This window comes from Sycon ciliatum, chromosome 8 (genome assembly GCF_964019385.1).
Source record: "Sycon ciliatum chromosome 8, ocSycCili1.1, whole genome shotgun sequence".
Taxonomy (NCBI): Eukaryota; Metazoa; Porifera; class Calcarea; order Leucosolenida; family Sycettidae; genus Sycon; species Sycon ciliatum.
This window is the reverse complement of record NC_088650.1, coordinates 22,084,281-22,107,118: the sequence shown is the minus strand read 5'-3', so window position 1 is coordinate 22,107,118 and position 22,838 is coordinate 22,084,281. Positions and strand designations below refer to the sequence as shown.

Here is a 22,838-nt window from a genome sequence, read left to right as displayed (position 1 = left end):
GCTTACTGTGCTTTAGCTGTGGAGTGATTATGGCTTACTTGCCACAACTCTTTATCGTGTCTTCATGATAATGATTGCCAAGACACGATAAAGAGTTGTTAGGACGAACACCATGAGTCACAGAGCCTGAGCCAAGCGGCCTGAGGTGTGAGACCGAGGACTTGTGAAGTACGAAGAAAAAGCGGTGGAACTGGAAGATAACAAAAACGACAAAAAACTAGTATAATGCATCATGCATGGACAGAAGCTGAGGTCCAGTGAGAGGAGGTGTCAGACAGGTCACTCAAGATGCTGTCTGTCTGTCTGTCTCACTCACACTACGTATACACTACACTGTAGTCTGGCCGAGTCTCCACTCAGACTTCGGTCTCCATGCATGGTCTCAAGCCAGCATGACGATCCTCAGATCGATCCTGGGTACAGTAGTTACATGATGGTAGTAAGTAATAGTTAGTTGATCCCGAGCCCGTCTTTAGCTTTGACTAGTTTGAGACTTTGTAGGGTGTCAACAACCGACTACACTACATCGTCAGTACGACAGTAGATCTACATGACATGATTGTACCATTTCAATCATTTCAGCTGCTTCAGTGCTTGTACGGAGTCTCTGGCCTGAGCTGCTGTAGCTCTTTGTCGACACCGTCACCTAAGTCCTTTGTAGAGCCATCCGAGCGGACATGACAGATTAAAAAAATCGTTGTACTTGCTGAAGCCTCGTTAGCGGTGCCGTCGTATTAGCGGCACTCTAATTGACATTCAGTTATGGAGGTGGAAGTATTGCAGTTATTATAATAGTGATGATGTGTATTAGAAGTAGTGATTCGTTAGTTTTACGCGTTCTGTCGCACTAGCTAGAAGCCGTGTTGTGGTAAGGGCCGTGGCTAGCTCTTGTCTTGGTGGGTTCAGCCGAAAGCAGTGAGATAAAGACTTCATGTACCGAAACGGCACAACCTTGCGTTGAAATAAGGAAGGTGAGCGAACTAAAAATGTGTGACTGTAATATTAGCTCTACGAGGCTAAAAACTCATGAGCTGTTCAAGCTGCGTGAGTAACTGGAATTAGAATCTGCCTTGTCTGGGGCTCGCAGGAATGCAACAACACTCTGTTCTTCACTGATGCAGATATTATGAGCCAAGTCTCTCTTCTGCAAAAAAGAAGTGCATGTCAGTGACCCATGAAAGTGCACTTGCTGTGCCTGACAGTGACATGGATATGGCTGAGCTGATCACTCTAACCTACACTGAGCCTACAGGCCACACCTTGTAGCTATGTGACATGATTGTACTGTACTGTACTCATCTTTTGAGCACACCTACACCATGTACACTGTACGCTCTGTCTCTTTGAAACAAAATAAATGCACAGGTACTACTCAGTCCATGTATCACAAACACAATTTAGGCACTACATGCGCACACGTACGCCTTATACACACGTACACCTTATACACACCACACACACACACCTACACGCACACACACAACACACACACACACACACACACACACACACACACACACACACACACACACACACACACCACACACACACGAGGTGTGTGTGGTGTGCAAGGATACAGAACCCTCCAGTAGGCAGACTGTCGGTTCACAATGCCCCACCTACACAGCTGTGTTACTTGATCATCAATGGTTGTTGTACTGTCAATCCTCAATTTATGTGTCATATCTTCAAGTTTGTCCAATTGCAAAATATTGGTATTGGTCTTGAACTTGATTTGTGTTCTTTTCAATTTGTAAAAGGGACATATTTGCACACATGCACATGCGCACATGTATACCTGCACCCGCATGTACACTGTGCATACACATACCTAGTAGTGCATACTTGCCCTCCTACACTGGACATACGTACACATCTGAGTAAACCTACATACACTCAGACCATCTCACCTGAACCTTGGGGCTTGACTGCTTCTGTGCAAGTGCACATGCCATGGTGATGATAGTTGCTTGTCCGTCATTGAAAAATGCAAGAAGGTATGTGGCACTGAAAGTCACCAGGGCGGCCTTTGGACAATGAAGATGAGAAATGCGCTTGCATGATGGATCTTCCAATTCTCCTGAAACACTGCCATGGGCGTCAATTTCATGCAGTGTAATACCATTCAGATTGAGGGAGGGAGAGAGAGAGAGAGAGAGAGAGAGAGAGAGAGAGAGAGAGAGAGAGAGAGAGAGAGAGAGAGAGAGAGAGAGAGACGGACAGACAGACAGACAGAGACAGGCGAGCAGAGGCAGTCGGAGAGAGAGAGAGGGGCAGAGGCAGGGGGGGGGGGGGGGGGCTGGTCTGGATGCACCCTAATCCACCACTTTCTGGTATTATGTCGGGGTCTTGTGGCCAGCAGCACTCCACAAAGAATACATGTGTACAATAAAAAAATCATTAGAGGAAGACTAATCAGCCCTCATAACACTGAAACCACTAAAAAAACCGATGAGGCTGTTTGCACCAGTTTTATTCTTCTGTTGCAATGGTGATATCAGCGAATGAGAAAAAAATGTCATTTTACGACTTTATAGGCGGCAAGAACAGTGACAAAGTGACAGCGAAGAGAGCGCGAGTGGCGCTAACTGCAGAGCAGCTTATTGCCTGCAACAAGAAGCACACAGAAATGGTGATACAGCAATGAGGTATAAATACAAGGTCACACCAGTGGCGACATTCATTTTGCACGTGCACTGGCAACTTTGCAAGCAACGACCCTGGATGGTGCATGGAAAAGTGTCGTTATTCACGAGTTGTCGCTCTTTGTGACTCTGAAAGTGTGCTGTCAAATGGTCACTAGGTCTGATGATAATGTCGTTATTCACGAGTTGTCAATGTACTGAAGACCCCAGTGTAGTGCTGCGTGATTCTTGTTCCCTGAGACAATAAGCTGCTCTTTAGTTGTCGCCTCTTGCACTCTTTTTGGCGTTGATTTGTCACTTCCCTTGCCGCCTTCAAAGATGTATAAATGACATTGTTTCCTCACTTACTGACATCAGCATAAAGTGACATGATTTTGAAGGGGTAATTGTTTGAAAGGCCTCACTTCCAGTGGCTTTTATATGGCGTGTGCGGACACACAATAACACAGTCACATAGACTTTAATAGTGATACAAATACGGTGGAGCAAGTTGATAGGTATGTAGTTACTGGTCTGTTGATTTTGTTGAGTGGTGAAGGTTGTTGACATTTACTAGAAGGACATGCAGATATTCGCGGTTACACAATGCACAAGAAATATTGTGCTTCCTTTATGCTGGAAGTTAAGCAGTAGTATAGTATAGTACTTATTATTGGTATCATTTACACCATGGTATTTGTGGCCAAGTCATATTCATTGCTAGTGGTGTGCCTTCTCGTGCTTGTGTTGGCAGGAGCTAGAGCGGGTGCTGGTCTTGTGTCGATACAATGGCGAGCTCCTCATCTGGCAGTGGTGGGCACGCTGCAAAGCCATTTCAGAGTCTGAGCACTAGCGCTGGCCAGTCGCTGACATTGTTGGAGAAGTTTTGCAGTCAACAGGAACCGGCAAGTGCTGGAAGCTCCGCTCCTGGCGCAGGGGCCGGCCGGTCTAAGAAACGCAAAGCCAGCAGCTTTGATGCACCCGATGGTGGTGTGATCAGTCGCACAATCGTGGATCTTACTGAACATGAAGAAGACGAGCGTAGATTGGCGGAGAAGAGCAGGATGGATGCCAGTCTAATGAAGACTTTGGTTCGGACGAAAGAAGATGCCCATGTAAGTTATACTGGTGTGGCTATCTGAAACTGATCAAGACTAGGGCATGCATGTGGTGGATTTGACAGTAACATCCAGCATGGCGTATTCACTGCTTGTACAGTGCTATCCAGTGTCTCCAATAACATTTAGCCGGTCCAGCCGCCTTAGCCGGTTCCTGCAGGCATGAAGGGAAAGAGGGACTTGCTTATATGGCTTTATGGGCATAGTGTACCCCTGACAATGCAGCTTTGGTTACCATAGCAACTGTGAATACACCCCAGACTATGCCCTTGTATTTGCCATAACGTTATCGCATGAATTTGCCTACCTTGGTTACACAGCAACTCCCAACATTCTAGTGATCTTTTCAGTGATCATCTATATGCTTCCCTCTACTTCCTGTATGCTCTCAGTTCTTAGTTGAAACTGCTCTGTACTGTCAGCTGTTGCAAGGCGAGAATGAGAAACTCAAGGCCCAGGTAATGTTATGAAGTCAATAGGACAGCATTGTGGGATTCATAAGTTTGGTCTAGTTGAAAAATGTGAACTGTCGGGAAGAACATTGACTGTCTGAACAAGACCAGAACCAGGGACCTCCGCTCGGAAAGCAGCATTGTTACATAGATAATGCATACATTGATGATGCTTATGAAACTGCATACATAGATATTATTGAGGCTAGTGACTCTGACCATCTACTGAGTATTTCATCCATATCTCTTCTGGCGAATATTGAATGTACCTGAACAAGCATGCACTTGAATATGTCACCAGGGTAATGTTATTGAAGGGATCACGCTAGACATTTTATTCCAACTGAATCGCTCCACCGGGTTGCTTATTTCATTGTTACATCAGAGTATAATGCGTGAGGAACGATGATCATATGTATTGTCACTCTGTATCAGGTTGGACGAATAAGCGATGAGAATCGCTGGCTCAGAGATGAAGTCAACCAATTCCAAGACAAGCTGCGGACATGTGAGATATCTTTGGTGCAGGTCACAGAGGAGAGAGATCACTTCAAGCACATGGCAACGGTGTTGCAGGATGATACTGGTGGTGATTCTCTGATGACTGACGAAGACAAGGTCAGCTTGCAGTTAGTAGACTCTAGGTGATGCAATGCAGCCTGTGCAGTGCCGTTGACGCTTTATTGTTTTTTTTTCTTCTTTTTTTTCTACAAAATCCACATATCTCCAGACACTGGGGTGAATGATGGGGTGTGGTGGTGGGGACCATTGAGCTCCGCCGACCAGAGGTCTCGGCTTCATAGCTCCATGTATCGAGGAAGTTCTTTTCCATTTGTATGTGTGTGATGTTCGTATATGAAGGGTATTGCTTGGTCATTTTAGGGTCGGTTTGGTTACACTAGGCATGACAAATTGACAATACAACGTTACATGCATGGTTGATTTAATTGAAACTGTCACATGGTTATGTACTACAGACATGTGTCAAGTGTCATTCCTCACATAAATTGTGCATGTAGCATGAAATAGTCTATACAGGACTCCCAATTAACTTGCTAGAAATAATGTTTTCAAGTGCGAGTGAGTTCAATTTAGGAGGCCTGTTTTGAGGTTTGGGTTGACCTCTACAATGGGTACACCCGCTGAGTGGGTGAAGCTAATCCAAGATTGTGCGTATGAGCTCGATGCGCTGGTCATTATGACTGGCGAGTGAACCGCATGTCTACCCATCATTGAGTCACGTGATATTTACAGTTCGGCAACACACATTGTTACCTCAGGCAGGGGAAACCAGCATGTGGCTTCTGTTTTCTGTCTATCTCCACCATCTTGCCAGCAGCAGCAGGCACAGTCTTTACCATCGCCAGTCGGTGTTTCAATGGAGGATAGTGCACCGGAAGATGAACAAGATGGAGGCATTGAAGCAAGTAAGTTGCAAAAGGAGCTCCATTTTATCCTGCATACATCTGCTGATCATGATGGTACATGTTTTCAGGGCCTATGCAAGAGAGGAGCGGACAAAAACCGAAAGTATTGTTTCTCTGAATTTCATGCACATGGTGTTGTCTAGACAAGATACATAACCTCTATTTTGTGTGCCTTCAGACACCTTTGGGTAAACTGACTTTCAATTCAGTTCAAATGTAGTTTGAATATGTTCAAGATTTTGAAAGGGATTGTGGATCTCCTTCTTTCTTCGACAGTTGCCCCATGTACCTCATCCAGTGCCTTTGTATATAATTATTTTGATGTTCTTCAGTTGAGGAAAGTACAATGTCTCCAAGCAATCGGTCCAGCGTTGCATCATCCGCGTCCGATGCCATGCAAGTACCGCAACGACTGCGTACTCTACACAACCTGGTTATCCAGTATGCATCTCAGGTGAGGGTCTCAGACTCTTATCCTTTGCCAAGGTTTGAAACCTAGGCATTACATCTCATTGTGTGGTTACCTGTAGTTATTCAGGTTCTAGGGACTATGGAAGGGAGAGAAACTCACCATGGCTATGGAAGGGAGAGAAACTTGTTGGAGAACATGCACTCCACGCCGGCTTACGGCCAGTTCACTCACAACACCACAGAGCTTCCAAGGAAATTAGTTATTCTTCTAGATGGAAAATGAGAAACGTCTGTTATCACCACAAGTTGGAACTAACTCCACGCCAAGATCAAACGGAAGCTAAGCCAGAAAAAGAACCATGGCCAGCTTGCCAAAAGTAACGCGTAGCAAGCGTGCACGCAAGCACACTCCATACATAAGTCAGGATGCACACAAAAGCTACAAACTCGGAATAAGGGCAGCGCAGACCACGCCGAAACCGCAACTAGAAGATTGACCGCTGACAGGTCAATCAGTGAATGGAAAAGCATGCACCACCGCGCAGACGCGCACTCACTAACCTACAATCAATACACGGAAAATGGCATCACGCAGAAGGTATACCAAGCAGAGCATGCACAAGTAACAATACAGTTCCAGCCAGTGGCTGCCACGTTACCATAAACTACAACATCTCCCTCCCTGGTAACATCACCTTAAAAAGACAATAATAGGCAAGCACATCGAAAGAAGCAAAGAGAAACGAAAGGACATGAAAGTTCTGCGAACCATCACCAGCTACTAGTTCTCAGTCGTATCTCACTGGAGCCCTGATACCAGCTCTGTTCCGGAGCACATATCTTGGCTCTTCAGCTCTAGGCACACCTGCGACTAGCTCACCGGGCTCTAGCCGCATCGGGTAACCACCGTCATCCTCGCTCGCATCATCTGGCTGAGGCGGCTCAGGCAGGTCTACAGTAGGATTGGCTGCGGCACGCTTCAGCAGCTCTACGTTGACGATCTTCTCCACCCTGGGGTCTTCCACTTTCTGAACGACTACAGTCGACTCCGACAACACCTTCTTGACTCTCCAGCCAAGCTGAAACTTCGGGAGGCGTTTCTGCGCGCGGCTGGTCATCTTCATCATCACCACGTCACCAGGCCCGTAACAGCAACTTGCTTTGTCGGCGTCTTCTTGGGAATCAGCTGACGCCATTTCTTCATCGATCAAATCACGAATGGCAGCTGCTTGACGCTGCAGCTCAGCCGTCCATGCTGGCAAGGTGTACAGGGGCTGTTGGGCCTCTACAACAAGACCACGGGGCTGCCAACCAGTCATCGCTAGCTGAGGCGAAACTCCCGTTGCTCCATGCGGTCGGACACGATAGAAGTACAGCAGCATTGACAGGTCGGTCTTCCAGTCGTTGGACTGCGAGTGTACTTTGCGAATCAGAGTCAACAGGGTCCGGTTGAATCTCTCCACGCTTCCTTGTGACTGAGGGTGTCGCACTGCACCGTGCTTGACTTCCACTCCAAACGCCAAGTACAAGGCGTCCATGACAGCATTGACGAACTCTGTTCCGTTGTCTGATCTGACCACCTCCGGCGGACCCCATCGGCAGCACACAGACACAAACGCCTCGGCAACTGACTTAGCGTCATGGTGCTTCAAAGGTATCACCTCCACATAGCGCGTGAACATATCCGTACACACCAAGACGCAATGGAACCCAGCTCGGCTCGGTCCTAGCTCCAAGGTATCAATCGCCACAACTTGCCATGGGCGCGCCGGCACTTCGGGACGTGTCGGCGAAGCATGACCACCAGCAGCAGGGTTTGCAGCGGCACAACTGTCGCAAAGACCGACGAACTCCTGGCACTTCCTTGCCATCCCAGGAAGGTAGCACTGCTGACGCATCATCTCATGGACCACCTCCCATGATCCGTGGCCAGTGTTCTCATGGGCGATTCGGAGGGCATCTTGCTCTAGCAAGCTCGGAATCACGGGCACCTCGCATGCTTCATTGGCAGGCGGCAACTTGATTGACCGATACAGCACGCCATCCCGCACTCTCAGCTGTGGTGCCACCTTCTGAAACTGCTTCGCCCTAACTGTCTGCATACCGTTGACATCCTCCACCGTCTGCTGGATGGCAGTATCTGCTCCCTGCTGGTCCCGGATGATGTCGAAGGCAAGTGGGGCAGAACTGTGGACACCTGCACACGCACTGCTCTGGGTCGCCGCCGCAACCACCGGTGACTCGGGCATCTTGAGCCAGGATGCCGGCACACGGGTCAGACGGTCAGCCAGGTTTTTCTGTGAAGGCACCCACTCGACAGATATCTTCAACTTGTAAACCTCGACCAAGTCGTCAATCAGCTGCAATCTACGCTCTACAAGAGCTCTGTAGAGGCCATTCACCTTCACTCGCTGGATGTTGCCCAAGAGAGACTTTAGCCATCCATGCACCGTCTTCGAATCGGTCATGACTCGAACGTTGGCCACTCTGTGATCCACGACAGCAGACAAGCCACGAAGGACGGCGTCTAACTCGGCAACGTTGATGTGCCGCTTGTCTGACTTAGGCCTGAGCCAACAGTGATCCTCAATCACGGAGCCATCTTCGCTGATGACAACACCTAGCGCCAGGTTGGATGCATCGCACCATAGGGACACGCCACCAGTCGACTTGACTGTCCACTTGCCGTTGACGGGATCCTCTCGTGAAACTTGATCCTCCACCGCACGACACAACTTCTCGAGCGCAGCTGAGACAGGCTTATCCCAAACCGCAGCATCTTCACAGCTCACTCGCTTGATGTAGCTACAGCACGGTCGCAGCCACGATGCAACAGGGTAATGACTCGTCAATCGACCGCACCAGGAGAACACTTCTCGCTTCGTCGGCTGCTCTGGCAACGTCAGATCCATGCCATCACGGCGACGCCACATCACGTCTTCACTCGACGTAGCAACCGATAGTTGCATGCCAAGCACCCTTGCGCCGGCAAGTACCTCTGGTGGCTTCGTCGGTAATCCGTACCGACTCAGCGCCGCAGTCACCTCCGGAAGTTGTTCGGACGGAGCAACGACATCGTCGACATAGTTGTCTGCATCAGGAAAGTCGCACAGCGCAAACTTCACGATGGCGTCCATGACTTTCGGAGCTATGCTGAGACCAAATGCCATTCGTTCCATGACATACGTGACTCCATTGAATACCACGGTCTGATACCGAACGAGGCTGGGGTCGACGTGAACTTGTAAAAACGCCTTCTTGATATCGACGACTACCTGGTCACCGCCACGGCGTCTCCACTCCCTGATCTTCTGGTCGCATGCAGGCGCGTCGCCTCCAGGATGGGAAAGAATCGCCTCATTCAAACGACGGTAGTCTAAGCAGGGACGTACAGGCGTAGACGCCTTGTGTCCTTGACACACAGCCATTAGAGGGAGGATCGCACCTGACTTGCCGTGTCGATCTGGATCATGGGGCACCATCCAACCATGGTCGATCCACGACTGCACCTCCTTCTGGTACTGTTGCTCCTGCTCTGCAGAGAGCTTCTTCCGTGAGTACTGTGTCACTCCGGAGCCAATGCTATCAGTCGGCTCTACACCACCTCCCCAGACCCAGGCGACGGTCCACGACTTTGCACTATTGTCCCAGCGCACCTTGAAATCGGCTGAACTGAGGGTGACACCATCCGAATCTCGCTCAACAGAGATGTGCCTCGAGAGCTTCTGCTTCGGCGCTCGTTCAGCATGGCCAGCTGCGGCAGCCGCTACATCGGGCCCTTTTCCGAACCGAATAGCACTCGCCGAGCCATTCTGGTAGCGTATCTCAAGACCACCAGCCGCGCTGGCAACGTCATTGCCAAGAATCAGGTCAGCATCCACTCCCTCATGCTTTGAAACTACCAGGAAGTCCACGCACAGTTCCAGAAGCTGAACTATATCATCATGTTGCTGGACAGTCGCAGCAACAGATCCAACTGACTCCAGGGACGTGCCGTCGATGCCGACCACCCAGTCAGTTGTCGATTCCACCTGATCAGCCAGGCCCACGGCAGTTACTACACTCTCTTTCATCAGAGATCGCGTGCATCCAGTATCCACAACCGCTGCGACTGATATCCAAGAGTCATCATGGCCCTTAACACACACATCAACTTTCAGCAGCTTAGAGCTCTGCCCACCAGTTGATATTGGGATTCCGTCAGCATCAGTAGACACTCCAGCCTGACAATGCCCAGCACTCACAGCCACTGAAGCAGACTCAGTCTTGGCCTTTGGACAATTTCGCCTGATGTGGCCATACTCTTTGCAAGAGTAACACTGTGGCCCTCGTGACTTGCCAGTGGTGTGGCTGTTGCCCTTGGCCTTAGGGCAATTCCTTCTTACATGACCAGGCTCCTTACATGAATAGCACTTGACAGCTGCAGCCACGGACTTCCCTCCACTGACACTTATAGTATCATCGACGGACATAGCCCTGACACGTTTGATCATATCGGTAAGAGTCATGCTACCGCTAGAGCACTGGATTCTCACCTCTCTGGCGAAGTCTCTGGGCAAGCCCCCAACAAACTGTTCTAACAGCATCGGATCTTTGTCGTCCGCAATGTTGTGACCAGAGCTCTTCAACAGCCTCTTTAGCTCCGCCGCATACTCGTCTACTGACTCTGTGGATCCCATGGAACGCGCTTTGAACAAGCGGTAACACTCCGCAGCAGAAGGAGCAAAGGCTTCAGTCAACACCTTCTTCACCTCGTCAGGTTTCTCCTTGTCCCCGTCGGGCATGGCGTTGAATACAGTATACGCAGCCTTATCCAAGAGCAACGGCAAGTTTGCCATCTGCTCTTTGCCCGTATCCCACTTGTGGGATTTCGCCAGGATCATAAACTTTGACCAGAATACATCTAGGTCGTCACCTCGCCCTCGGTACGGACGCATAAATCCATCCAACTTCACAGACATTTTATTCTCATGAACAAACACTAAGACTTTCTATTTCCTTCCGACTCCACAAAAGTCCTACTCTGCAACACGTTGTCCCGGGTTTCGGCACCAAAAGCTGTTGGAGAACATGCACTCCACGCCGGCTTACGGCCAGTTCACTCACAACACCACAGAGCTTCCAAGGAAATTAGTTATTCTTCTAGATGGAAAATGAGAAACGTCTGTTATCACCACAAGTTGGAACTAACTCCACGCCAAGATCAAACGGAAGCTAAGCCAGAAAAAGAACCATGGCCAGCTTGCCAAAAGTAACGCGTAGCAAGCGTGCACGCAAGCACACTCCATACATAAGTCAGGATGCACACAAAAGCTACAAACTCGGAATAAGGGCAGCGCAGACCACGCCGAAACCGCAACTAGAAGATTGACCGCTGACAGGTCAATCAGTGAATGGAAAAGCATGCACCACCGCGCAGACGCGCACTCACTAACCTACAATCAATACACGGAAAATGGCATCACGCAGAAGGTATACCAAGCAGAGCATGCACAAGTAACAATACAGTTCCAGCCAGTGGCTGCCACGTTACCATAAACTACAACAAACTCACCATGGCTATGGAAGGGAGAGAAACTCACCAGGGCTATGGAAGGGAGAGAAACTCACCATGGCTATGGAAGGGAGAGAAACTCACCATGGCTATGGAAGGGAGAGAAACTCACCATGGCTATGGAAGGGAGAGAAACTCACCATGGCTATGGAAGGGAGAGAAACTCACCAGGGCTATGGAAGGGAGAGAAACTCACCAGGGCTATGGACAATGCGGTACACTGTAATACAGTGGTCGTATGCATGTTGTCTGGTATTGTTACTTAAAGTCTGTCCGCACTTTAGGATGGTGTATTTCTATTTCTGACACATTCTCTCATCTCTCTATCTCTCTCTCTCTCTCTCTCTCTCTCTCTCCTTCTCTCTCTCTCTCTCTCTCCCTCTCTCTCTCTCTCTCTCTCTCTCTCTCTCTCTCTCTCTCTCTCTCTCCCTCTCTCTCTCCCTCTCTCTCTCTCCCTCTCTCTCTCTCTCTCTCTCTCTCTCTCTCTCTCTCTCTCTCTCTCTCTCTCTCTCTCTCTCTCTCTCTCTCTCTCTCTCTCTTCTCCCTCTCTCTCTCTCACTCTCTCTCTCTCTCTCTCTCTCTCTCTCTCTCTCCCTCTTTGACTAACCCGGTCGTTCTTGTTTTGCACAGGGACGCTATGAAGTAGCTGTACCGCTCTGCAAACAAGCATTAGATGACATAGAGCGCACACAGGGCAAAGATCATCCGGACTGTGCAACTATGCTGAACATACTGGCAATGGTCTATAGGTATGTAACACATGTGCAGATTTCATGAATCGTCTGTACCTGCACCAACACCTTTCTCCAGTATATTAACCCGACTGCTGCATGGACGATAAGTGCTGCGAATAGTGATCATGCGCCCTGGCCTGAGTAGCTCGCTTGGCTAATTGAAAGTCTGCCGACCTGGGCCACATTATGTTGCTAAGGCATGCACAACCCCAGTCACAGCGCGCAAGTTGGTTGAGTTTGGCCGTCAGGAGGCCAGCGCAAGGTATCCGGGGCGCGGGTCTGATTCCAGCGAGGGGCAATGTGGTACCCCGCAGCGCAAGGGTAGCGTGATACCCTAAGCCAGCGTGCGTGCTGCATGAGTAGCGTGATACTCGCTGAGCGCTTTTGCTGTTGCCTAGCAACGCGTTTCTGTCTTTCCTGGGCCCCCAACGCATGTTGGGTGGCCCTGCGCATGACTGCACGTTGTCATAGCAACCTTGGAAACCTCAAGCCGGTTACCAACAAGCTAGGAATCAGACCAAGCCGCCGAATGCCCCCGCCGGCCCCCGGCGCTTCATTGCAATTGAATTAATATTTGTCCAGAATAGTGAGCTAGGACAGATCAAGAGGCGTGGGTGGGAGGGAGAAATTGCAAAACAGTTGGATGCACGCAGCAGCACAGCTAGCAAGAGAAAGAGCCGTGGATGGGTTTGTTCCTGTTTTTGATGGCTGTGGCCATCCGTTGGCCCAGCGGTCTCGTGTGAGTACGGTGTTTGTTCGTGCTGCCAGCTCGCGCCCGGCATTTGTTTGCGCTGGCAGCTCGGGCCCGGTGCGCGAGTGAAACCGAACCGTGACAAAAGGCTTTCGCTCTTTAGTGCTATTGACTGGCTTTTCATACGATGCCTATTGATGTCTAGAGACATGCTGTCTAGCCTTCCCCTAGTACGCTGTTGTAGTTTATGGTAACGTGGCAGCCACTGGCTGGAACTGTATTGTTACTTGTGCATGCTCTGCTTGGTATACCTTCTGCGTGATGCCATTTTCCGTGTATTGATTGTAGGTTAGTGAGTGCGCGTCTGCGCGGTGGTGCATGCTTTTCCATTCACTGATTGACCTGTCAGCGGTCAATCTTCTAGTTGCGGTTTCGGCGTGGTCTGCGCTGCCCTTATTCCGAGTTTGTAGCTTTTGTGTGCATCCTGACTTATGTATGGAGTGTGCTTGCGTGCACGCTTGCTACGCGTTACTTTTGGCAAGCTGGCCATGGTTCTTTTTCTGGCGTAGCTTCCGTTTGATCTTGGCGTGGAGTTAGTTCCAACTTGTGGTGATAACAGACGTTTCTCATTTTCCATCTAGAAGAATAACTAATTTCCTTGGAAGCTCTGTGGTGTTGTGAGTGAACTGGCCGTAAGCCGGCGTGGAGTGCATGTTCTCCAACAGCTTTTGGTGCCGAAACCCGGGACAACGTGTTGCAGAGTAGGACTTTTGTGGAGTCGGAAGGAAATAGAAAGTCTTAGTGTTTGTTCATGAGAATAAAATGTCTGTGAAGTTGGATGGATTTATGCGTCCGTACCGAGGGCGAGGTGACGACCTAGATGTATTCTGGTCAAAGTTTATGATCCTGGCGAAATCCCACAAGTGGGATACGGGCAAAGAGCAGATGGCAAACTTGCCGTTGCTCTTGGATAAGGCTGCGTATACTGTATTCAACGCCATGCCCGACTCGGACAAGGAGAAACCTGACGAGGTGAAGAAGGTGTTGACTGAAGCCTTTGCTCCTTCTGCTGCGGAGTGTTACCGCTTGTTCAAAGCGCGTTCCATGGGATCCACAGAGTCAGTAGACGAGTATGCGGCGGAGCTAAAGAGGCTGTTGAAGAGCTCTGGTCACAACATTGCGGACGACAAAGATCCGATGCTGTTAGAACAGTTTGTTGGGGGCTTGCCCAGAGACTTCGCCAGAGAGGTGAGAATCCAGTGCTCTAGCGGTAGCATGACTCTTACCGATATGATCAAACGTGTCAGGGCTATGTCCGTCGATGATACTATAAGTGTCAGTGGAGGGAAGTCCGTGGCTGCAGCTGTCAAGTGCTATTCATGTAAGGAGCCTGGTCATGTAAGAAGGAATTGCCCTAAGGCCAAGGGCAACAGCCACACCACTGGCAAGTCACGAGGGCCACAGTGTTACTCTTGCAAAGAGTATGGCCACATCAGGCGAAATTGTCCAAAGGCCAAGACTGAGTCTGCTTCAGTGGCTGTGAGTGCTGGGCATTGTCAGGCTGGAGTGTCTACTGATGCTGACGGAATCCCAATATCAACTGGTGGGCAGAGCTCTAAGCTGCTGAAAGTTGATGTGTGTGTTAAGGGCCATGATGACTCTTGGATATCAGTCGCAGCGGTTGTGGATACTGGATGCACGCGATCTCTGATGAAAGAGAGTGTAGTAACTGCCGTGGGCCTGGCTGATCAGGTGGAATCGACAACTGACTGGGTGGTCGGCATCGACGGCACGTCCCTGGAGTCAGTTGGATCTGTTGCTGCGACTGTCCAGCAACATGATGATATAGTTCAGCTTCCGGAACTGTGCGTGGACTTCCTGGTAGTTTCAAAGCATGAGGGAGTGGATGCTGACCTGATTCTTGGCAATGACGTTGCCAGCGCGGCTGGTGGTCTTGAGATACGCTACCAGAATGGCTCGGCGAGTGCTATTCGGTTCGGAAAAGGGCCCGATGTAGCGGCTGCCGCAGCTGGCCATGCTGAACGAGCGCCGAAGCAGAAGCTCTCGAGGCACATCTCTGTTGAGCGAGATTCGGATGGTGTCACCCTCAGTTCAGCCGATTTCAAGGTGCGCTGGGACAATAGTGCAAAGTCGTGGACCGTCGCCTGGGTCTGGGGAGGTGGTGTAGAGCCGACTGATAGCATTGGCTCCGGAGTGACACAGTACTCACGGAAGAAGCTCTCTGCAGAGCAGGAGCAACAGTACCAGAAGGAGGTGCAGTCGTGGATCGACCATGGTTGGATGGTGCCCCATGATCCAGATCGACACGGCAAGTCAGGTGCGATCCTCCCTCTAATGGCTGTGTGTCAAGGACACAAGGCGTCTACGCCTGTACGTCCCTGCTTAGACTACCGTCGTTTGAATGAGGCGATTCTTTCCCATCCTGGAGGCGACGCGCCTGCATGCGACCAGAAGATCAGGGAGTGGAGACGCCGTGGCGGTGACCAGGTAGTCGTCGATATCAAGAAGGCGTTTTTACAAGTTCACGTCGACCCCAGCCTCGTTCGGTATCAGACCGTGGTATTCAATGGAGTCACGTATGTCATGGAACGAATGGCATTTGGTCTCAGCATAGCTCCGAAAGTCATGGACGCCATCGTGAAGTTTGCGCTGTGCGACTTTCCTGATGCAGACAACTATGTCGACGATGTCGTTGCTCCGTCCGAACAACTTCCGGAGGTGACTGCGGCGCTGAGTCGGTACGGATTACCGACGAAGCCACCAGAGGTACTTGCCGGCGCAAGGGTGCTTGGCATGCAACTATCGGTTGCTACGTCGAGTGAAGACGTGATGTGGCGTCGCCGTGATGGCATGGATCTGACGTTGCCAGAGCAGCCGACGAAGCGAGAAGTGTTCTCCTGGTGCGGTCGATTGACGAGTCATTACCCTGTTGCATCGTGGCTGCGACCGTGCTGTAGCTACATCAAGCGAGTGAGCTGTGAAGATGCTGCGGTTTGGGATAAGCCTGTCTCAGCTGCGCTCGAGAAGTTGTGTCGTGCGGTGGAGGATCAAGTTTCACGAGAGGATCCCGTCAACGGCAAGTGGACAGTCAAGTCGACTGGTGGCGTGTCCCTATGGTGCGATGCATCCAACCTGGCGCTAGGTGTTGTCATCAGCGAAGATGGCTCCGTGATTGAGGATCACTGTTGGCTCAGGCCTAAGTCAGACAAGCGGCACATCAACGTTGCCGAGTTAGACGCCGTCCTTCGTGGCTTGTCTGCTGTCGTGGATCACAGAGTGGCCAACGTTCGAGTCATGACCGATTCGAAGACGGTGCATGGATGGCTAAAGTCTCTCTTGGGCAACATCCAGCGAGTGAAGGTGAATGGCCTCTACAGAGCTCTTGTAGAGCGTAGATTGCAGCTGATTGACGACTTGGTCGAGGTTTACAAGTTGAAGATATCTGTCGAGTGGGTGCCTTCACAGAAAAACCTGGCTGACCGTCTGACCCGTGTGCCGACATCCTGGCTCGAGATGCCCGAGTCACCGGTGGTTGCGGCGGCGACCCAGAGCAGTGCGTGTGCAGGTGTCCACAGTTCTGCCCCACTTGCCTTCGACATCATCCGGGACCAGCAGGGAGCAGATACTGCCATCCAGCAGACGGTGGAGGATGTCAACGGTATGCAGACAGTTAGGGCGAAGCAGTTTCAGAAGGTGGCACCACAGCTGAGAGTGCGGGATGGCGTGCTGTATCGGTCAATCAAGTTGCCGCCTGCCAATGAAGCATGCGAGGTGCCCGTGATTCCGAGCTTGCTAGAGCAAGATGCCCTCCGAATCGCCCATGAGAACACTGGCCACGGATCATGGGAGGTGGTCCATGAGATGATGCGTCAGCAGTGCTACCTTCCTGGGATGGCAAGGAAGTGCCAGGAGTTCGTCGGTCTTTGCGACAGTTGTGCCGCTGCAAACCCTGCTGCTGGTGGTCATGCTTCGCCGACACGTCCCGAAGTGCCGGCGCGCCCATGGCAAGTTGTGGCGATTGATACCTTGGAGCTAGGACCGAGCCGAGCTGGGTTCCATTGCGTCTTGGTGTGTACGGATATGTTCACGCGCTATGTGGAGGTGATACCTTTGAAGCACCATGACGCTAAGTCAGTTGCCGAGGCGTTTGTGTCTGTGTGCTGCCGATGGGGTCCGCCGGAGGTGGTCAGATCAGACAACGGAACAGAGTTCGTCAATGCTGTCATGGACGCCTTGTACTTGGCGTTTGGAGTGGAAGTCAAGCACGGTGCAGTGCGACACCCTCAGTCACAAGGAAGCGTGGAGAGATTCAACCGGACCCTGTTGACTCTGATTCGCAAAGTACACTCGCAGTCCAACGACTGGAAGACCGACCTGTCAATGCTGCTGTACTTCTATCGCGTCCGACCGCATGGAGCAACGGGAGTTTCGCCTCAGCTAGCGATGACTGGTTGGCAGCCCCGTGGTCTTGTTGTAGAGGCCCAACAGCCCCTGTACACCTTGCCAGCATGGACGGCTGAGCTGCAGCGTCAAGCAGCTGCCATTCGTGATTTGATCGATGAAGAAATGGCGTCAGCTGATTCCCAAGAAGACGCCGACAAAGCAAGTTGCTGTTACGGGCCTGGTGACGTGGTGATGATGAAGATGACCAGCCGCGCGCAGAAACGCCTCCCGAAGTTTCAGCTTGGCTGGAGAGTCAAGAAGGTGTTGTCGGAGTCGACTGTAGTCGTTCAGAAAGTGGAAGACCCCAGGGTGGAGAAGATCGTCAACGTAGAGCTGCTGAAGCGTGCCGCAGCCAATCCTACTGTAGACCTGCCTGAGCCGCCTCAGCCAGATGATGCGAGCGAGGATGACGGTGGTTACCCGATGCGGCTAGAGCCCGGTGAGCTAGTCGCAGGTGTGCCTAGAGCTGAAGAGCCAAGATATGTGCTCCGGAACAGAGCTGGTATCAGGGCTCCAGTGAGATACGACTGAGAACTAGTAGCTGGTGATGGTTCGCAGAACTTTCATGTCCTTTCGTTTCTCTTTGCTTCTTTCGATGTGCTTGCCTATTATTGTCTTTTTAAGGTGATGTTACCAGGGAGGGAGATGTTGTAGTTTATGGTAACGTGGCAGCCACTGGCTGGAACTGTATTGTTACTTGTGCATGCTCTGCTTGGTATACCTTCTGCGTGATGCCATTTTCCGTGTATTGATTGTAGGTTAGTGAGTGCGCGTCTGCGCGGTGGTGCATGCTTTTCCATTCACTGATTGACCTGTCAGCGGTCAATCTTCTAGTTGCGGTTTCGGCGTGGTCTGCGCTGCCCTTATTCCGAGTTTGTAGCTTTTGTGTGCATCCTGACTTATGTATGGAGTGTGCTTGCGTGCACGCTTGCTACGCGTTACTTTTGGCAAGCTGGCCATGGTTCTTTTTCTGGCGTAGCTTCCGTTTGATCTTGGCGTGGAGTTAGTTCCAACTTGTGGTGATAACAGACGTTTCTCATTTTCCATCTAGAAGAATAACTAATTTCCTTGGAAGCTCTGTGGTGTTGTGAGTGAACTGGCCGTAAGCCGGCGTGGAGTGCATGTTCTCCAACAACGCATTCACGGGGCTTTGTTGAAGTTCGTGCCGTGAACTGCCAAAGGGAACTGTTTGAATGGTGCTGGGGCGAGTGCGACATTACGGCGTCCCTGCAGCCGGCCTAATCGCGTTTGTCGCCACAACCGATTTTGTGCCTTCAGGGGCCGGAATGTTTTATATTCTTTATTGTACATGGATCATTAGGAGATGCACTTGTCTGTACTTCTTAGCCTAGGCAGTGTATCCAAGGTCACATGACAAATCACTGGTTAAGTACTATGCAGGCTCCTTCAAAATAGTACTTTATACATGTTTCCCATAGCGTATTGCATCCATAGATATGAAGCTGTCTCACTGTGCATAATATTATTTTTGTATGCGGCTTGTGTACATCGTCTCGAGAATTTTACTGCAACATTGGTATTGCCTATCACCATCATACATGTGTTTGTTTGTGTGTGTGTGTGTGCGTGTGTGCGTGCGTGCGTGTATGTGTGTGTGTGTGTGTGTGTGTGTGTGTGTGTGTGTGTGTGTGTGTGTGTGTATGTGTGTGTGTGTGTGTGTGTGTGTGTGTGTGTGGGTGTGTGTGTCCTGTTCTCAGAGATCAAAACAAATTCAAGGAAGCCAGCAACCTATTGCAGGATGCACTTCGTATTCGCGAGAAAGCTCTTGGGGATGAGCATCCAGCAGTAAGCAACCAACCTCTATAGTAATTGTCTGCATTTGTCACGGAAACGAATATGATAATTATCACACTGTGATTTGGCACTATTCCAGCATGTATGGCTAATTCACTGTCCTATAATGTCCCTGGTTTGCGTCCCAATGGTCACAACCAATGCTATCATATCCTTCCATTTTTATGAATTCTCGAAGTGGCAAACATACTACTGTGCATCCCAATTGGTAACAGGGAGTTATAGCATCTAGGGAGATAAACTGTGACAAGCCAATTGGAAAATGAAACAGTGTGGATGTTGGTCCAAGTGTTTCCTGTTACAGTTACCCGCTTCAATGGCTTCATTGAAACTTCATGTTGCATAGATCATAGATTGCAAAGCACTTCATTCTCCAGGGTCGAAACGCATATTGCTTAGGGTACAATGGTCTCCTGGTATCTCCCTATGTGCTACGTCTACGATCTGATTTGTTTGCGTGGCACTTGAGATGAATGGGGAGCATTGAAAAATAAACACCATGTCCTCATTGCAGAACTGCATGTAACATGATAAGCACGTCAGCTTCCTTGGACCCTCGCGTGAGTTTGTTGGAAGAAAGACTGTGCATCACGACCTTGAACATCTCTCTCTCTCTCTCTCTCTCTCTCTCTCTCTCTCTCTCTCTCTCTCTCTCTCTCTCTCTCTCTCTCTCTCTCACACACACACACACACACACTCTCTCTCACTCTCTCTCTCTCTCTCTCTCTCTCTCTCTCTCTCTCTCTCTCTCTCTCTCTCTTTCTCTTTCTCATCCTGACACAAGGCCTGAAGCCCCGGGCTAGTTAAGTCATCTGTGTATGTACATGTACATGTATGGAATGAGAAACTGAGAGTGTGATTGAATATTTCTGTCCTACAGGTTGCTGCCACTCTTAACAACTTAGCTGTACTATACGGAAAGAGATCAAAGTTTAGTGATGCTGAACCCTTGTGCAAACGTGCTCTGGCGATTCGTGAAAAGGTGAGCACCCTGAGTTTCGAGTGTCCCCCGAGAAAGAAATCAGATTTTTTCGGCACGCACCCTTTAGCGCTCTACAGGTGCTCTGGGCGGACCATCCTGGACGAAAAGTGGCACAACCATGGTCGTACAGGTCGCACCGTGTGTGATACCCCTGAGCTAGAGGGGTTTAATGCAGAACAGCCTGTATCGGAGGTGGTCCCTCGTTGCAGTGGGTTCCTAAAACCAGTTTCACTGTACTAGTATGATCCCTTTGGTGCGTCCATGGAGCTATAAAGCCGAGACCTCTGGCCGGCTGAGCTTAATGGGCCCCACCACCACACTCCATTATTCACCCCAGTGTCTGGAGATATGTGGATTTTGTAGAAAACAATACAGTGCCAGTCAGTCAGGTGTAGTTACATGAACGTCAAGGTGTAGTATAGCATGCAGCTATGCATGGCTTTGAAAATCTTGTCCTGTATCTTACCTTAGCCGGGTGAATGTGAATGTGTTTACTGAAAATAGCTGACTCTCATCTAGGTTATTTGTGTAGGAACCTTCCATTCTCTCATTACTCACTAGCCGCTATATCACTGCTACTCACAAACTGGCGCTACATGTATACTAGGGTAGTCCTCAATTCACCTAATATGGGAATGTGCATTTTATCTTTGCTGCAGGTTCTTGGTTCAAAGCATCCTGATGTAGCAAAGCAACTTAACAATTTAGCATTGATTTGTCAGAACCAGGGCAAGTTTGACGAGGTGAGTGAATGGATAAGCATGTTCCAAAGAATATCTATATTTCACAAACACTTGTTTACAAAGGGTGCCATGGAACTCCCATGCTCTTTAATATTATTAGCTAACATACATTCCGTCCACACACGGCACACACGATGCACACGCACACACACACACACACACACACACACACACACACACACACACACACACACACACACACACACACACACACACACACCACACACACACACCACACACACACACACACACACACACACACACACACACACACACACACACACACGCACACACGCACACATATGCATCCTCCTCTTTGATGGACGTTCCCTTGATATATTACACAGCGCGTGCATGTCAGAGAAAGAGGTGGCTAAGCAGCACTTCTGACGGTGTAGGTGAGACTTCCTGCGACAATGGCACGGAATGTGAGCTTGGTTTTTTCCGACGATGCGTTTGCATGTATCTATGTTCAACCCACGTTTGACTTACACCGTGGGTACTCCTGGATGCACATTGCACTCAAGTTGACTCAACATTAGGTGCAGGTCCGTGCTTATAATAATGAGTAGCCCCTTACACCAATTTTGGGGAAGCCACTTTGGTGACACATACATTGACATGTTCCAGTTTGGTTGACTCTGGCTTCTTCCGTTTTGCCAAGCACTTGCGACATTTCTTATCAGACGGGCGAACGGAATACTGGTCGAGCCATGCACACACAACATACACTCACGTACACACGTGTGCGCACATCCGCATGCACGCGCACATACATGCAGGAAGAGTCAAGGCAGATATCCTGTTCTGTGACATTGCTTTTTGTTTTGTTTTTTTACTTACGGGTTCACTCTTACCGGCATAAACGTGTATTGGATGTTGCTCTGCTGTATGGCTGTATGTACTTGTACTTGCAGGTTGAATCTTACTATGAACGTGCTTTGGATATCTACAAGACTACACTAGGACCTGGTGATGCAAATGTAGCCAAGACAATGAACAATCTGGTAAGTGCGGCTTCACAGCCTTTTTGCTATTCAATTGGGTGCTGCATGTTGCTGAGGATGACCAGATATTGTCGCAGCATTCACTTGCTGCTGCTGCTGCTGCTGCTGCTCCTTCTGTCATATGATCTGAGGCTGATGTGGCTACTGCTGATGTTGTTGGTGCTGCTGCAGCTGCTGCTAGTGTAGCTATGGCTAGTGCAGCTATGGCTAGTGCAGCTATGGCTAGTGTAGCTGTGGCTAGTGTAGCTGCTGCTAGTGTAGCTATGGCTAGTGTAGCTGCTGCTTCTAACGTAGCTGCTGCTGCTAACGTAGCTGCTAGCGTAGCTGCTGCTGCTAGCGTAGCTGCTGTGGCTAGTGTAGCTGCTGTGGCTAGTGCTGATGCTGCCTCTGGTGCCAATTGACGATGTGAGTGCTGCTATTTTTGTTGTCTGGAGCCACTTTGTTATCCCATTAGTGTCATGGACTTTGTTTAGTGGATTATGGATGACTCACTAGGTTTGTGGACTCATATAATTATGTGCAGATGTGTTACTTGGAGATTTATGGTTTGGGGTATTATCATCTTGGTGGATGATCATAATACCAAGGCTAGAGAGAGACCACTTGCTTTGTTGATTGTGTACGATTTTCTGTGTGCTGTTGTGCTCGTTTGTGTGTTACATGTATAATGAACACATTCCATGTATGTATTTATGCGATCATGTAGGCATCTTGCTATGTGAAGCAGGGCAAGTACAAAGCAGCAGAAAACCTCTATCGATCTGTAAGTTCTGTGTCTGGGTTGTGCAGTCTGGTGCTTCGGTGCTATCAAGCCAT

General features: G+C 49.8%; 1 protein-coding gene across 2 annotated transcripts in view; it reads left to right on the top strand.

Moving 5' to 3' along the window:
* Positions 1 to 531: 531 nt before the first annotated feature.
* The window catches only part of LOC135822326 (kinesin light chain-like), a 28,301-nt gene continuing 5,994 nt past the window's right edge, over positions 532 to 22,838 (top strand). The window contains exons 1-12 of one of the 2 annotated variants that reach the window (XM_065335068.1): positions 532 to 971; positions 3,379 to 3,739; positions 4,135 to 4,200; positions 4,630 to 4,812; positions 5,531 to 5,621; positions 5,954 to 6,075; positions 12,217 to 12,335; positions 19,194 to 19,281; positions 20,171 to 20,272; positions 20,932 to 21,015; positions 21,933 to 22,022; positions 22,729 to 22,785. In XM_065335068.1, the coding sequence (XP_065191140.1) occupies positions 3,413 to 3,739; positions 4,135 to 4,200; positions 4,630 to 4,812; positions 5,531 to 5,621; positions 5,954 to 6,075; positions 12,217 to 12,335; positions 19,194 to 19,281; positions 20,171 to 20,272; positions 20,932 to 21,015; positions 21,933 to 22,022; positions 22,729 to 22,785 (1,329 nt within the window). In that variant the 5' untranslated portion in view covers positions 532 to 971; positions 3,379 to 3,412. The remainder of the gene's footprint in view (positions 972 to 3,378; positions 3,740 to 4,134; positions 4,201 to 4,629; positions 4,813 to 5,530; positions 5,622 to 5,953; positions 6,076 to 12,216; positions 12,336 to 19,193; positions 19,282 to 20,170; positions 20,273 to 20,931; positions 21,016 to 21,932; positions 22,023 to 22,728; positions 22,786 to 22,838) is intronic. The other variant, XM_065335070.1, reaches the window with a different exon arrangement.